General features: G+C 40.9%; 1 protein-coding gene across 4 annotated transcripts in view; it reads right to left on the minus strand.

Moving 5' to 3' along the window:
• The window catches only part of LOC122170479 (leucine zipper protein 2-like), a 221439-nt gene that overhangs the window by 53594 nt on the left and 151088 nt on the right, over nt 1–16757 (minus strand). For all 4 annotated transcript variants that reach the window (XM_042837342.1, XM_042837341.1, XM_042837339.1 and 1 more), the window contains one exon: nt 12473–12535. In XM_042837342.1, the coding sequence (XP_042693276.1) occupies nt 12473–12535 (63 nt within the window). The remainder of the gene's footprint in view (nt 1–12472; nt 12536–16757) is intronic.

A 16757-nucleotide genomic window follows, 5' to 3' on the forward strand; every position in this document is an offset into this window, starting at 1 on the left:
TATGAAACATTCTGAGGGCACTGGGTCTGCCATCTCAGGGTCTTTCATTCAGGTCCCACAAGGTTTCGTACAGTCTTTTCATCCACCCCTGCAGGGACTGGGAGTCTGTCTTCAGGGCAGACTTAAGAATGCCATTATAACGTTCTATGAGGCCTGCCCCCGTTGGATTATATGGCAGGTGGAATCGCCATTCAGTGTTATTTTCTTCTGCCCAGCGCTGTATCGTTGCACCAGTAGAATGAGTTCGTTGGTTGCTCTTGATAGCTTCAGGCGTCCCGTAGGCAGACATCAGTTTAGTGAGTGCCTTGATGGTATAAGCCTGGTTTGCTTTTGGTACTGGATAGGCCTGCAGTGTTGATGCAGGTCAGGGCGTATCTTGACCCCTCAAAATGAGGAAGGGGCCCACAGTGTAATCGACCTGCCATCACTGTAGAGGATTGTGTCCTCTAACAAGATGGGCTGTTGTTTCGGGCAACGATCTCAATCTCGTCTTGGAGCAAGCGTCACAATCCCGGCTTGCCCGGACGATGTCAGGTGGCTGTATGGGCAGCCCCCATGCTTTAGCAGCTGCCTACATTGTCTTTTGTTCTGCGTGCCGTAGCTTCTGATGTAACCAATGGGTGATGTTCTCAGATGGTGAACCCTCACTCAATCCATCAAACTTGGCCCAGAGCATCAGCTTCATCATTTCCCAGTGACTGTAGGGGTTGATGATCAGAAATATGGTAGACATGTACAGTCTCTGTGTTTGACTGTATTACATATGTCTAACCACATGTCCTTGCCCGAGATCGGCCGGGCATGGATAGTCCATTCCTGGGTGGCCCACTGTACAATCCAAAGAGTGAGCCCCAGTACACAGCCCAACTATCTGTACAGATATTCAGGATACCACCACTGGGTTTCTTGGTTATAACCATCCACACGGCTCACAGTTCTGCCCATTGGCTGCTCTGAACATCCCCCTTGTCAAACCAGATTGTCTCACAGAATCACAGAATTGTAGGGGTTGCAAGACACCTCTAGAGATTATCAAGTCCAACCCCCCTGCCAAAGCAGGTTCCCTACACCAGGTCGCACAGGTAGGCGTCCAGGCGAGTCTTGAATGTCTCCAGAGAAGGAGACTCCACAACCCCCCTGGGCAGCCTGTTCCAGTGCTCCGTCACCCTCACCGTTAAAAAGTTCTTGCACACATTCGTGTGGAGCTTCCTATGCTCCAGCTTATGTCCATTTCCCCTTGTCCTATCTCCACGTACCACTGAAAAGAGACTGGCCTCACCACTATGGCCCCCACAGCTCAGATATTTGTAAACTTGGATTAGAGCCCCCCTCAGTCATCTTTTCTCAAGGCTAAATAGACCCAGTTCACTTAGCCTTTCTTCATAGGGAAGATGCTCCAGGCCCTTCACCATCTTTGTGTCCCTCCACTGGACTCTTTCCAAGAGGTCCCTGTCTTTTTTGTACTAGGGAGCCCAGAACTGGACACAGTACTCCAGGTGAGGCATTACCAGGGCAGAGTAGAGGGGGAGGATCACCTCCCTCGACCTGCTGGCCACGCTCTTTTTAATGCACCCCAGAATGCCATTGGCCTTTTTGGCTACAAGGGCACATTGCTGGCTCATGGCCAACCTGTCATCCACCAGGACGCCCAGGTCCCTCTCTGCAGAGCTCCTCTTCAGCAGCTCATCCCCCAACCTGTACTGGTGCATGCAATTATTCCTCCCTAGATGCAAGACTCTACACTTGCTTTTGTCGAACCTCATCCGGTTTCTTACTGCCCAGCTCTCCAGCCTGTCTAGGTCTCGTTGAATGGCAGCACAGCCTTCAGGCATGTCAGCCAATCCTCCCGACTTTGTATCATCAGCAAACTTGCTGAGGGTGGCTGCTATCCCTTCATCAAGATCACTGATGAAGATATTGAACAAGACCAAACCCAGCACAGACTTCTGGGGGACACCACTGGTTACAGGTCTCCAGCCAGACTCTGCACCACCAACGATGACCCTCTGTGCTCTGCCAGTCAGCCAGTTCTCAACCCACCTCACTGTCCACTCATCTATCCCACACTTCCTCAGCTTTGTTATAAGGATGTTGTGGGACACAGTATCAAATGCCTTTCTAAAATCAAGGTAGACTACATCTACCACTCTTCCCCCATCCACCCAGCATGTGACAACATCATAGAAGGCCACCAGGTTGGTTGAGCACAACCTCTCCTTGGTGAACCCGTGCTGGCTACTCCTGATAACCTCCTTTTCTTTCAGTTGTCTGGAGATGACATCCAGCACAAGCTGTTTCATCACCTTTTCAGGGACAGAGGTGAGGCTGACAGGCCTATAATTACCCAGGTCTTCCTTTTTGCCCTTTTTGAAGACTGGAGTGACACTGGCTATCCTCCAGTCTTCAAGGACCTCCCCCATTATCCAAGACCTCTCAAAGATGATGGAGAGCAGTTCAGCAATGACCTCCGCCAGCTTCCTCAGCACAAAAGGATGCACCCCATCAGGTCCCATGGATTTGTGGACCCTAGTACTGCCTAGGCGCTCACGGACCACCTCTTTCCTGACTAAAAGGAAGTCTCCCATTCCCTGGACCCTCTCACTAACCTCCAGGCTATGGGAAACCTGAGGGAGAGCCTTTACACTGAAGACAGAAGTAAAGAAGGCATTCAGTATCTCTGCTTTCTCAGCATCCCCCGTTACCAGAACAACCCCTTCACTTAGTAAGGGGCCCTCTATAGTTTTCCTTTTGCTGTTAACATATTTTAAAAAGCCTTTTTTATTATCCTTTATCACTTTAGCCAGATTCAATTCCAGGTGGGCTTTAGCCTTCCTCGTTGCATTCTGTAGGCCCTGTCTACATTCCTATATTCTTCCCAAGTGGTCAGACCCTTTTTCCACATTTCATGAACTTTCTTTCCTTTGAGCTTGTGCATAAGATCCTTGCTCATCCACACAGGTCTCTTGCCATCTTTTCCCAATTTCTTGCTCACAGGGATGCACTGATCCTGAGCTTAGAAGAAGACCTGTTTAAATGCTGACCAGCTCTCAGAGCCCCCCTTTCCTTCTAACACCCAAGCCCACGGGATAGCTCTAAGTAGGTCCCAGAAGAGATCAAAGTTGGCTTTCCTGAAGTCCAAGGTAGCAATCCTTCTTTTTGCTTTGCTTCTTCCACTCAGGGTCTTGAACTCCACCATCTCATGATCCCAAGCCAAGCTGCCCCCAACCTTTACTTCCTTGACAAGTCCTTCCTTGTTGGTGAGAATAAGGTTCAGTAACGCCCCTCCCTGCGTTGGTTCCTCCACCACCTGCATCAGAAAGTTGTCTTCAATGCACTGCAAGAATCATCTGGACTGCGCGTGCCTGGCCACGTTGGTCATCCAGTAAATATCCGGATAATTGAAGTCCCCTATAAGCACCAGTGCCTGAGAACGTGACACTACATCCAGTTGCTTATGGAAGGCCTCATCAACCTCCTCATCCTGATCAGGGGGTCTGCAGTACAGACCTGTGTCTCAGTGGAAGGATGGTATGCTATTGCTCTCCTCTTGCTCAGGTTGCACTTGCTGGACCCATCTGTTTACCAGGTATATTTAGGGAGAGGATATTTTCCCTCCTGAACAGGACTCTTCTCTGGCAGAGTGACCAGTGTTCCTTTTGGTGCACCACTGTGATACATCACCAGGCCTAGCATCTTCTGAAGTTCTTCTTACAAGGATGATGAAGACAGACTAACCCCCAGTACAAAAAAGACAGGGAGCTGTTGGAGAGGGTCCAGAGGAGGGTCACAAAGATGATCAGGGGACTGGAACACCTTCCCTGTGAAGACATGCTGAGGGAGCTGTGGTTGTTCAGGCTGGAGAAAAGAAGGCTGCAAGGAGACCTCATTGCAGCCTTCCAACACCTAAAGGGAGCTTACAAATAGGAGGGGAATCAACTCCTTGATTGATAACTGGTTGATACACCTTGGTTGATAACTGCAGGACAAGGGGAAACGGTTTGGAGGGAGGGGAGATCTAGGTTTGACACGAGGGGAAAATTCTTTACAGAGAGAGAGGGGAGATAATGGAACAGGCTTCTCAGAGAGGTTGCGGATGCCCCATCCCTGGAGGTGTTCAAGGCTGGATTAGATGGGGCCTGGGCAGTCTGGTCTGGTATTAAATGGGGAGGTTGGTGGCCCTGCATGTGGCAGGGGGATTGGAAATTCATGATCCTTGAGGTCCCTTCCAACCCTGGCCATTCTGTGTTTCAGCTGAGGTAGGCAACCCATCGTGCCACTGTTTGTGCTTGAGCCACCCCTGTCTTAGGAAGGTGAGTCAGATCTTTCACCCACCCTTGAATCGGCAGAAAGGTCTTAACTATGACTTCAGCCATTTGAGTTATTGACTCCACTGCCTGTAATGCAGAATAGACAGCCAATTACTGTTTTCCAATCATACTGTATCTTTGTTCTGCTCCACGCCAGACCTGAGACCAGAGACCAATAGGGGTCTGAACAGAACTCTGGTGCTGCCATAGGCCCCAACCAAAGCCATCTTGAGTAATGTGATCATCCAACTCAGCTGGGAGGATAGGATCAAATATACCCAATGCCTGAGCTTGTTTAACTGCCAGGTTTGCCTGTTGGAAAGCGTCCTGTTCTGTTTTCCCCCAATCCCCAATAGCTGCCCCTTTTTGTGAGTCTGTACAGTGGTCTTAACAGCTGTGCTCGGTGAGGTATAAAGGAACGCCAGTAACCCAATATACCTAGAAACTCTTGCAGCTGCTTCAATGTTGTAGGGACTAGGAACACTTGAACCTTATCTATGACAGCACTGGGTAGTACTTTGGTCTTTCCTGACCAAACTACCCCCAGGAATTTTACAGACAAGCCCAGACCTTGCACCTTTTGAAGATTTATAGCCCACCCCCTCTGTTGCAAATAGTCAGTTTGTCTCCATCAAATTTGGTCAGATCTCTGTAGATAATTGATGTTTCTGCTCCAGTATCAACAAGTGCCATAACTCTCTGGATGTTTTTCCAGGACCAGAATATTGTCAACTTTACATAGGGCCTCCAGTCCCTTCTGGAGGCCCTAGAGGGACTAACATCCCTCATCACGCCATGAACTGAGCCAAAGTCAAGTCTTTTGCTTCAGGTGGCTCAAGCGTTGTAGCCCAAGACACCTAAGGGGGCTTCCTTTTTTATTGGAAACAATGAAATCCTCTAAGTTCCACATCGTCATTGGTACTCTTTCTATAACTCTTACCCTTGATTTCTTAGGGTAATTTTGCAATTTCTGATTGTTCTTCATCTGTTTCCACAGCTGAAGGAGGATGTGATTGGGCTGGCAGTTGATTTTTGCAAATTGGACCCCAGCCCAAATGAAATCATTAAACATTTGTTTTTGCAAGACCCTTACAGGCCTTGACTGAGGATTCAGCACAGGTGGCCTCTTGGTTTTAAACTACTGGAAGCACCTCTGCTTCTTCTACTACTCAAATGTTGTGCCTATTGCACAGACGCTCTTTCTCCCCTAGATCAGCTACTAACTGGGCAGCCTGTTGAATCACAGCCTCCGAGGCCACCAGGGTGTTTAATATTGAAACTAAAGGTCCTATATAGGTGAGAAGGGGCCTGTTGTAAGATTAAATCTCGCATACCTGCCGAAAACTTCACCATATCTGGGCTATCAAATGAGTCCTCCTATATCGCTTCTCTTATGCCCAGTTCACAAATACAATTTTGGAGGTCCTCAATGGAGACCATAATCCTGTGTTTAATGGAGTATCTGATTTGTTCAGCCAAACCATTCGGCATGCTGCCATTAACCAGTCTATTATTTAATGGTTCTCACTGTTATACTGAACAGCAGCATACAGTCTCTGCCTTAGGGCATGATGTACCATCATGATGGCCAATTCTGATACTTCCGGCCCATTAACCATGACGCCTTCCGCTTGTGAATCCCATAATCTAAGTAGCCATGTGGGTGCACTCTCTTTCAGCCTCTGCTGAAATCGCTGCAATATATCCATTACTTCTCTTGCTGTATATGGCCTAGCCATTACGTGTATATGTTTGGGCAGGGGGCCATTGGTCAGGGGGCACCCCTACTTACCTATCTTGTACTTTCTTTGTCTTTCAGGTTATAATAGGATGGAGTTCCAAGGAATCCACCAGAAGTGAAACCTCTAGATCTGACTTAGAGTTTTTGTTTTCCTCTTCAACCAGGTCCGTTACTTCAGAGGTGCAGTTATTATCTACTGAAATATTGCAGACCTAATCTATCAGGGAATGTAAAGTTGATCTTTTCCCTGTTAATACATTAAGTTCCTTTTCCAGTTATTCAATACAATCCTTTAATAGCTGATTTTCAGTTTCTAAGGCGTCAGCTCTTATCCCAGCTTGATTTAAGGCATTTAACAGTGGCCATGCCACTGTGGAGGCAGCTAACTACCTTTCTTTTGTAGTTAGGATGTCTCTATCTAATCCTTGAAAGTATTCCATCATGCAGAATGGGGAAGTATTCCCCACAGTACACAGGGCATCCCATTTCTCAACTATAGTTGCTAATTGGTAATAAGGAGAACCCAGAAACCCTGGGATCTGTCCAGGGATCATTTTACCTAAGGGGATGACGTTCTCCCTTCTGACCCATTTATAGCAATTCCACAGAAAGGACATGATATAAAAGTATATTTGGCCTTTCTGGCTTGCCAAGTGTACAATCAATGAATATACAGACGTTATAGTATAGCAGAGAGCTTGGCTATGTAGTTATTACACCAAAGCAGAAAACAGAAAAGATAGGGATGCTTACCCATATTCTGGGCTTGCTTAGGAAACTTCAGTGGAGTGGATCTCCAGAAGAGATCCTCTCCTACTGGCAGTCAGCTCTTAAATGGGTCTAGGAGAGGTGGAGCCAGGCTCCACCCCTTCCAGCAGCACAGGTGAATTGCCTTCACCTGTGCTCCCATGGCTGACTCACTGCTTACCTCAAGTGATCAGAGTGCTAAATCATGGTTCAGGCCATGGTTTAGCAGTTTCCATACAGAGGATGATTGTATTCCAGGTGCTACATAACTTTATCAAGCAACATTCTAAATAAATAACCCACGTGTATGTTAATGCCATACATACGCTTCAAAATTCTTATGCTCTTCAGCATTCTGTGGTGCTTTCACAGACAAAAAAATTGTCTGGTATTAAATTTATCAAGTAACATTTTGTATTTTTTTTTTTTTTTTTAAACGATATATAGCATTGCTGCTCCCTTTTCAGTGATCTTCCCACAAAGTGATTTTAACATCAGTGTACTAAAAGCCAACTTTTCCACTCGTCTGCATAACATGAGTAAATTAGATCTGAACATTTCCCTGCTCTGCAAAATTTGCGCTAGCTTCAGGGAAAGTTTAACATCGATAAAATTTCATCCACACTTAAAGTTCTCTGGAGTATGGCTGCAAACTGCCTTGCTTTTGAGATTTCCAACACAGGGAAGCAGTGATCTGGATAACACCAAGATTCACAAAATTCTCTTCACAAGTTCAAGAGCCAAAGATTTTAACCAGGATTCAGTGCTGCCCACATTGCCTGTTGAAGCTGCAATGGATATCATTGAGAGCTGTCTGTGCAAAGGACAGAATACAGCTGTTTTAAATTCTGTTAATCAAGATACTCTCTAATACTTCATGCATTGCTGCCTTCCTGAAATAAGTGAAATAATTTTGCTAATTCGTTAATGCCAAATATACCAGTCATACAAGCTGAACAATGAGATGAAATGGAACATCAGACTAACCCAGCACCTCCAAGACCCGAAGGGCCTGAACAATGTGATCTTTAGAAAAGCTTATTTTAACCGCTATCATGTTATGCAGTATCAATAAGCAGGAGCTCTAATTGCTGATACTCATGTCCTACAAAAAGAAATGAAGGCACAGATGGGAAATTACTCTCTTCTCTGCAGATATATTGAGAGAAATGACAAATGAAAAAGATTAAACTTCAGGGATAAAAATTCTGTTGCACAGTCTTGATGCTAAACAAGTACAACAAAAAGAATGCAAATATTTCGGAATTTCAGAGTTAATGAAGGAGGATAACAAAAATGAGAGCACTTGGAAAACTGAGTAAAGACATCAGAAGGACTCCAGAAGGTTACGAAAAGAACACTGCTATGACTTTCAGTGCTACAGCTAATTTAAAAGACAACATAAAAACAATATGGGACAAACTCCGAACAGGCAGCCAAGGCATCGTGACTAAGCACAGGATGAAAAGAGAGCCCTAATAGGTGCATATCTCATTTTCTCATCTGCATATTGATGAAAGGTATTTTACCTCAATTACACTCAAACATTTTTAAGTTCATGGATGTGAATCAGATTCATATAATCAAAGAATGGCTCAGGTTGGAAGGGACCTCAAGGATCATCAAGCTTAGACCCCTCTGCCACAGGCAAGGCCACCAACCTTCATATGTAATACTAGACCAAGCTGTCCAGTGTCCCATCCAACCTGGCCTTCAGTAGGAAGGATTTCTTAAATCCTGAACACAGACTTAAAGAATGAAATATGAAATACGACTGTCTCTGGGAAAGAGAGGTCCAGACTTAGCAGATCTATTATTACTCCTTAATTGATGTTAAAATTCTGATTATTATTCACCAGCTACTGAAAAAAAAAGCATCCTACACATTTGGGTCTAAAGACCAGAAAACAGAACTTTCAGAAATCAAAGCTTGGCCTACTATATGTATTACATGCATACAATATAGTTACAGCTACTACATTATATCACTACAAATATATCTCACTCACTCTTACTGAGCTAAGAGCCACCTCCACTTTATTTACGTTTTCCTTGACAGTGCTGATGTCTCTGTTTCTTGTAGATGTTTTTTTCTGAATTGGAGAACCAGTGCAATATGGAAAGAGGAAACTAGGCTTAACTCACCTTTCATCTGCATGGGAACAGACTTTTATACTTAGAAAATTCACAAGTTAAGAGTTAAATTTATCTACAGATTATTAAGAGAGAAGAATTACAATTCCTCCTTTACAGAATGGTGTCAAGACTCAAAGCCTTAAAGTTTTATTTCTACTTTACTACAGGAGTTCATTTTTTTCCTCCACCATAATTCAATGCAATTCAATTGAATTCACCCTACAGGGCATAAAATTCCCAACAGATTAGGTGGGACTTCAAACTGCCTTGACTTCACCTTTTATTAGTGCAGCTAAGCACAGAAAGATTAAGCAGAATTTTCTTTAAGGATGATTTACTCGACACTAAAGCTATAACCACAATTTATACATGAATACAGCAAAACTATTGTTTACAAGGTAGTTATTCGAAACTTCTTCTTAGGAGAAAGAACACATTGCTGGAAGTCACAGCCAAATTCATTTTCAACTACTGGTTTACTTTGTACTGACTGTACTCCTTTGTCCTGTATGTAATTCATGTTCTATCACAGCTTAAACAGCCAAGAAATACACTGCCTGATATAAACCACTGTACCAACTTAATAAATACATCAATTGTTGTAAATAGTATACATAACTAGTGTAATAGTATACACTAGTATACTACTAATAGTATACATAACAGATTAGTATAGTTTAATATAGGCATACACATATAATTTGAACTTGTCCACAGATAATACAATAAACTGTAGTTGTATCTTCTCCAATCACATGTAGTAAAGTAGTTAAAATATATGTGTTTAATAACATCATTTTTAAGTAAAGCCTAACATGAGGCACCTATAGCATTCATGTGATATAGCCAAAGAGCATTTTGCTACCTCTCCCATATAGCTAATTACACCATTTATTAATTTTAGGGAAAAATACGCTAACTCACTTATCTCAAGGAAATTACATGCACATCTGCTGGAAGTCTTACAGGTTGCTTCTGGTATTGGAGGAAGAGACCTCTAACAAAGAAGAATTTATACACAGTCACTACGCACTTCATACAGCACTTTTTTTCCCTCCACATCAGGATTATTTTTGTTGTTTTAGTTGGCAAATTTTGCTGTTAAAGCTTTGAATAGCCTGAAAATTGCCTTTTCTGTACACTGTCCTCTCTTCATATGCTATACCACAGCTGCAACATTCAGCTGGAAAGCTGTTGTCTATTCCTATCTCTGAGTTGCCAAGCTGAATGGCAGTCAGGCACATGCTGAAAGGACAGAACTAAATGGGGAATTATTTTTACAGTCACAAGAGAGTCTGAGATTGCTACATTCAATACTTGTCAATACAAACAGAGGGTAAGTGTAGTATTTGGAAAAAAAAAAAAAAAAAAAAAGGCAAGAGTAGCTGTGGAAGGAATTCCATTTACATTGCACCTCTATCCATTTGTGTGAATACAGAACTTTCAGAATTATATAGAAACACTATCTATTAAATTTACACCATATCTACTTAAAAACAGATTTACTAAAAACATTCAGTGATTGGAAGCAGGGCATAGATAAACAGTATATCGTCAAAAATCACTCCATTATTTTTGTTAATTTTATTATCAAAGTATGAGGTCCTTATTGCAAACTCCAATAACTACTGAAATTCTGGGAAAGCTTAACAGACTTTTAAGGATTAGCTATTCAGTAGGTGTAACTCCTTTCCCTCACACTAGCTGATGCACAGAAGGATGATGAAGTGCTCTCAAATCAAATTTCTCCCAAGCCACATTTCGTTGCCTAAATAATGATAAGAATGCTGGAGCTTTTGATTTCCAGGCCACCCTAGGGCCGTATTTCTTTAATCACAAGTACTGCTCTGTACTTCCTCCTAAAATATATGCAAAATAAACAGTGCCTAAAATCTGTTCTTACCTCTTTCTTACCTCTGGAGCATCTTGTAGGATGACAATACAAAAATGAAAATATTTCAGGTAATTTGATTAAATTAAAAAAAGCAAAAAACAGATGAATTGCATCGGAGTCAGTGAACTCTTTCTGACCTCCACAATTCTGTGATTCTGTCTTTGCTACCGAACTCCTAAAAAAGCTAATCCTTTTACTTTTTTTTTTTTCCCCATTTTTCCATTCCATAATTTGAAACATTCGTAGAAAGTGTTGAAAGGTTTTGTAGTTCCATTTAGAGCATCTAGACATTAATTGTTTCCATAGAAAAGAAAGTTCCTTTTCTCTTTCCTCAAGTGAAACTTTTTGATTTATTGAGGTCCTTTTTAATGCTATAAACTAAAAGCAGATGAGTAATACAAATTGGACTCAGTTCTTTTTGAATAATCCTAGGAACATCTGTACACTGGTCAAATCATACACAAGAAGAATATAAAGACAGGAGAGAAAACACAGGTAAGATAGAATGGAAAAGACATCAATTGAAGGCTTTAGAAACCCATTTGCCTGGTGTATTTTCCTTCCCATCTAAATCAAGACTTTCAGTTTAATCATTACTTTACCTCCAAGTTCAATTTTCAGTGTTATTTCTTTTTCTTTTTGAGAAGCACTAACCACACAAATGCCCCAAATAACACTAATACAGAAACTGCTCGGTCAGTGAATCACAACACATTTATTCATCCTCTCTATTCTGTAATCAAAGTACTTCCCTGAAAACAGAGAATCACAATGTGGCAGGATAGAGAGGTATAGACAAAAAGTACTCCTCAAGCATTTATGATCTTATGAATACCAACTTACCTACATACCTTTCCTGAGCGTTTATCCATTCTCCAAGCATTTTACAAGCTATTTAAGAAAAATCATGACCTTCTTGTAGCATAGTACCTAGAGAACCCAGTCAGGCTGAATCTGCATTCAGTACCCAACAATGAATAGAAGAAGCTACACAACTGCTTTTTGTTTTCCCTTCTCATGGGTTTTCTTGGACTAAGTTCGGAAGTGATTCATGGCAGACTATGTACAACTGCTAGTGAAGTACAATAAAGGGTACTAGTGAGTCGAAAGAAGATAGCCCACACAAATCCTGTATACAGAATTCAATTTCATGAAAGACTACTAAGTTAGTAATAAGGCAAATAGTAAACAACTCTGAAAGGAATGGTCAAACAACCAGTTAAAAACCCAAACATATCTGGAATCTGTTCAAATACAGTATATCAGAAATTCCCAAAGCCCTAACTAAATCTATAAAACTAAGAACATCAAAGGAAACAATTCAGAAAAACATGCTGAGAGGAAAAGATCATGAAAAGCTATTAAAAAAAATCAAGTTAAACAAAGAGTGATGTAAGAAGGAATTTGACAGTAAATTCAACAGTATCAGCTGCAGAGGTGTTTGTTATCAGGTAACAACCTACAAAAATTAACCAGTATATAAGCATACACTATAGGGCATAGGCAGGAATAAGTCCTTGAACTCCACAATTCCAGTGACTGCAGATGATGTGAAAAGTGAGGCAGGCTTGCATGCTCTATGAGAATAGCATTTGTTATCACCATTGTTACAGGTAATACTGATGCACTTCAGTACTCCTCTCTTACTTCATTTTGGAGGTCCCGGATTATTCTGCTCTTCCTTTCCATTTCTGTCTTCAAAAAATTAATCTATAAGTTGAATAAAAATACTGAGTGAGTTTCTGAAACTTAGCTGAGCACCACCTTAAGCTTATTTTTTTTCTTTTAACTTTATTCATAGCTTAAAAAAAATAAACCATCCCTAGTAACAACATATCTTGGAAAACTATTGTTTTAAACCAGACTGGTATAGGTCATCACTTTGTGTTTCATGATTAACCTATAAGTGGATACCATGATATTTATTGGGAAACTTAGAATTGAGGAAAGAAAATCACTATGCATAAAACCCCTCATTTGACTTTCGTGCTAGTAGATATAGCTTTCTTTGTAATCAAGTCCATGGAGATCTTCAGAGAACTAAGGATTTTTTTAACAGTAGGTTACTAACAGTCATTAGTCCTAATGAGAACAGATCCAAGCTCCACATCAGGATAATTTATTAGAGTATTGTTCTTCCTTAGTCCTAATTCAAAAGAACATCAATGCTCCCTCAAAACGTATCAGCTCTAAATCTGGATGAAGATACGGCACTGAATTTATTGACTGTGCTCTCTATACATTTGTATAATCAGTGAATGCACAGACATTATAATTATGGAATATACCAGAGAGTTTGGCTAAGCAGGTTACTGTACAATAGAGAATGGATAGAATACTTACTCATGTCCTGGGCTCGCCGCAAAACTCCAGAGGAGAGGATCTCCAGAAGAGATCATCCCCCACTCGTAGTCAGCTCTTAAATGGGTCTAGGAGAGGTGCAGCTAGGCTCCACCCCTTCCAGTAGCACAGGTGAATTGCCTTCACCTGTGCTCCCATGGCTGACTCATTGCTCACCTCAGATGATCAATCAGAGGTTCAGGCTATGATTCAGCATTTCCCATACAACATTGCTTGTAAATATCAGCTAGGTGAAGAGACAGTGAATGTGGCCAGCAACTTGCATGATTATCTTCACCAGTCCTCACATAATAATGGACGATAATATTGTTTCAGAATCTCAAGTTGAGAAGTACAATCAGAAAGCAAATAACAGGGCACAAACCCCCTTTCAAGTGTACAAATTCTGCTTTCAGCCTCCAAATCCTGATATATATGAATAGGCTTTTGGGTTTTCCTCTACCAAAGGCATGCGAGCTAAAAAATTTAACTATGAAACTCTCTACATCTTTCTCACTTTCTACTCACTTTTTGTTCTTGTTTGACATTCAACTCTTTTCTAGTGTTGGCTTTCTTTAATTACTATCTAGCTAATTATGAAAACACAATGAAAATGTATTGGTGTTCTAAGGCTGAACTCTACAATGCTAAGCAAGGACACTGCTTCTGTCTCCTGGAGACAGACATTCAAGGTACACAGAGCTTTGTGTGCTTCAGAGCTCATTACGTTTATTAAAGGCAACAGCTTCCATCCAGTAGCCTTTGCTCAACAGCAGAATGTGACCTTGAAATGCTGAAATTAGATTTTCCCCCACTGAAATATAGAATGCTTTAGCAGATGGCTGTGATCTAATTCTGAGAGACAGACAATAGTTAGTTACTCATCGCAGAGCAAGGACAGACTAATACCAACACAAAGTCATTACTGCACAGTCAAAGCTCATCTGTACACTTATTTGCTTACCTGCAGACACCTTTTACATTGCCTAGGACTAAGGCAGGAATTAAGATGGGACTGAAATACCTTTACTGGCATATCTGTAATACCACTGTTAATATCCATTAACTCTAGTACAGTCAGTATTAATCTTCATAGTCTAATTTTCAAGTTACACCATAGGAATTGACTCTGAAAGCCAAGAGAATAGGAAGCTATATACACAAGAAATATTCTATCTTTTGATAAAGTGAGAAAATAATCCACAACCTGTTCAATATTTCTGAAAGCAAAGCCAAACACAGTTTATGCCTGCTAGGATTCCTTAGGTGAATTCAAATTTAAATTGCAATTTGTGAATTAATAAAAAACATTTTTGTCATAGAGACATGTATGACTTTGTCATAAAAACTATTAGCAAATAATATATTTTGAAGTGAAATGGACATCTCATCTTTTTATGAATTAGTGGTGGTAAGAGATCTGGCAATAGATTTCTCACAATTCAATCCTACATGTTCTGTTTGTGTTGTATTACTAAGAAGGTCCTAGTGATATCCAATTAACCATATCATTTTTGCTTAGTTTTTAACGTCATGCACAATGAGTTACTTAATTCTAAGTTTTCATAGCAAGCACTAAGCAACTAGGAAAAAAGATTTTACACAGGTGTATTTTCTCCTCTATTTTGACAAATTGGACAATAATACACTGTTAAACTGTCACTGCGTCTTTCTTAAAAACTGTTAGTGTGATATAAAACAGCAGCAGGAACAAAATGAAAAAGGCATTCTAAACTTAGCCTACCTACCCTACTTTCCCTATTTATTTCCCACCCCCTCCCTGTTTCTTTGGTAATTTCTCATCTTCATTAGAAAAAACTAGTCCAGCTGGTTCTATACACTCTGATTGAAATTAATGGGAAAGAGCTTTAAGTAGTGGTTCCTTTTCACATATAAATAAAGCAATGGTTTAACTTTTTTTAAGAAATACATTCACTGCAAAGCAACCTATTATAAACTACTACTACTTTGGTATTTAGTACTAAAAAGTTTTACCAACTTTTAGTGATTGCTAAAGGAGACAGCAGGTTATTCCTGAATGTTTTATATACGTATTATACACCTAAATCCAGTATAGTACTCCTAACAAACTTCATTTTAGAAACACCTTTTGGCAGACAAATAATCCACAGTTGCAAGCTGGCTAGTAGACCAAAAAAGATCTTCACAATTCTAAGCCTTCTGGAAGACTACTTGACCTTGAACTTTGCAACACAGGGCCACTGAAAAATTCAAGCCATCCTCATCAAAATAGTTTTCCTCTGCACTTCTAATCATCTTGCACAGATTGGAGGTAGAACAAGAGATATGAATTTATCATAATCCTGCCATATAACTCATCCCAAAATAAACTGATGCTCTTTGTATGCTGGTGCTACAAATGCAGATGACAAAGGACCTAGAAAGGGAGTCACTCTCACTCAGGGCCCCCAGTCTGTCCTCAGCACAACTGGAACTGTCAAGGACAGGAATGTCTTTTTGGTTCCTCAAGACTGAACCTCTCCGTCAGTCCTCAAAACAGCTTCAGGAGTTATCCACTGAGCCCTATCACTACCTCAGTAAATCCACAGAACGGCAACTTTTTAGCTGTCCTAATGTCCTTGGCTTCTCTAATATTGAAGAGTTTTTAAAAATTGACTCCAAAGTACTTTTGAAATATTTGTTCAGTCTTTCTGCTGGTGAATAGATGCATTTTATCCTCAGGCACAAAGAAATAAGTGTCACAAATCAAGGACCCAGCACAGCTTTCCTTAAAATCAGAGGTCCATTTAGTATTCTTTTATTAGCAACTTTTAGAACACAGTTCAAGAATTCAATTTCCCTATCTATATAATCAATGAATATACAGATACTATAATTAAGAAATATACAGGAAAGTCAGGCTAAGTAAGATTATTCCAACAGGAAGATAATAAATGGAAAACGCTTACTGACGTTGTAGGCTTACAATATTCTCCACAAGGAGTGATCTCCTGGAAGAGATCCTTCCTCAATGGCAGTCGTCTCTTACATGGGATCTAGAAGAGATGGAGCCATGCTCCAGTCCTTCTGTAGCACAGGTGAATTACCTTCACCTGTGCTCCCATGGCTGACTCACTGCTTGCCTCAGGTGGTCAATCAGAGGTTCAGCCATGATTCAGCAGTTCCCATACACTATCTAACCAGATGACAATCCTCTACTTTAAGTTCTATTATAAACTCAGGGGGGGGGTTGTTGTTTGTATCTTGTTTGATTTTCTGTGATAGATTTGTGATCTCCCAAAAGTATTATACTAGGAGCTGAATTTATGCAAAGCACCGTTCTTAAAGCTAAAAAAAAGAAAAACATGCTGCATAGCAAAACATAGAGCCAATAATCTCTTCACCTCAGCTGATATTTATTTTACTACAGCCAAGATAATCTTGAGTAACAAACATTATATAAAAATTAAATAACATGTTTTCCACATTTAATTTGTAGGGCTAGAATTTGGTTTGTCACCTCAGCTATGAGAATGTATCAGTGCATCTGGAAAAGACAATTAAAAACAACTTTGGAATAGCATGTTTTGAATATGTAGCAGAGAGGATCAGGCCCTAATCTTTTATTTCA

This window comes from Centrocercus urophasianus, unplaced genomic scaffold (genome assembly GCF_019232065.1).
Source record: "Centrocercus urophasianus isolate 14NV4802_14NV808 unplaced genomic scaffold, USGS_Curo_1.0 seq_7, whole genome shotgun sequence".
In the NCBI taxonomy this organism is placed as follows: domain Eukaryota; kingdom Metazoa; phylum Chordata; class Aves; order Galliformes; family Phasianidae; genus Centrocercus; species Centrocercus urophasianus.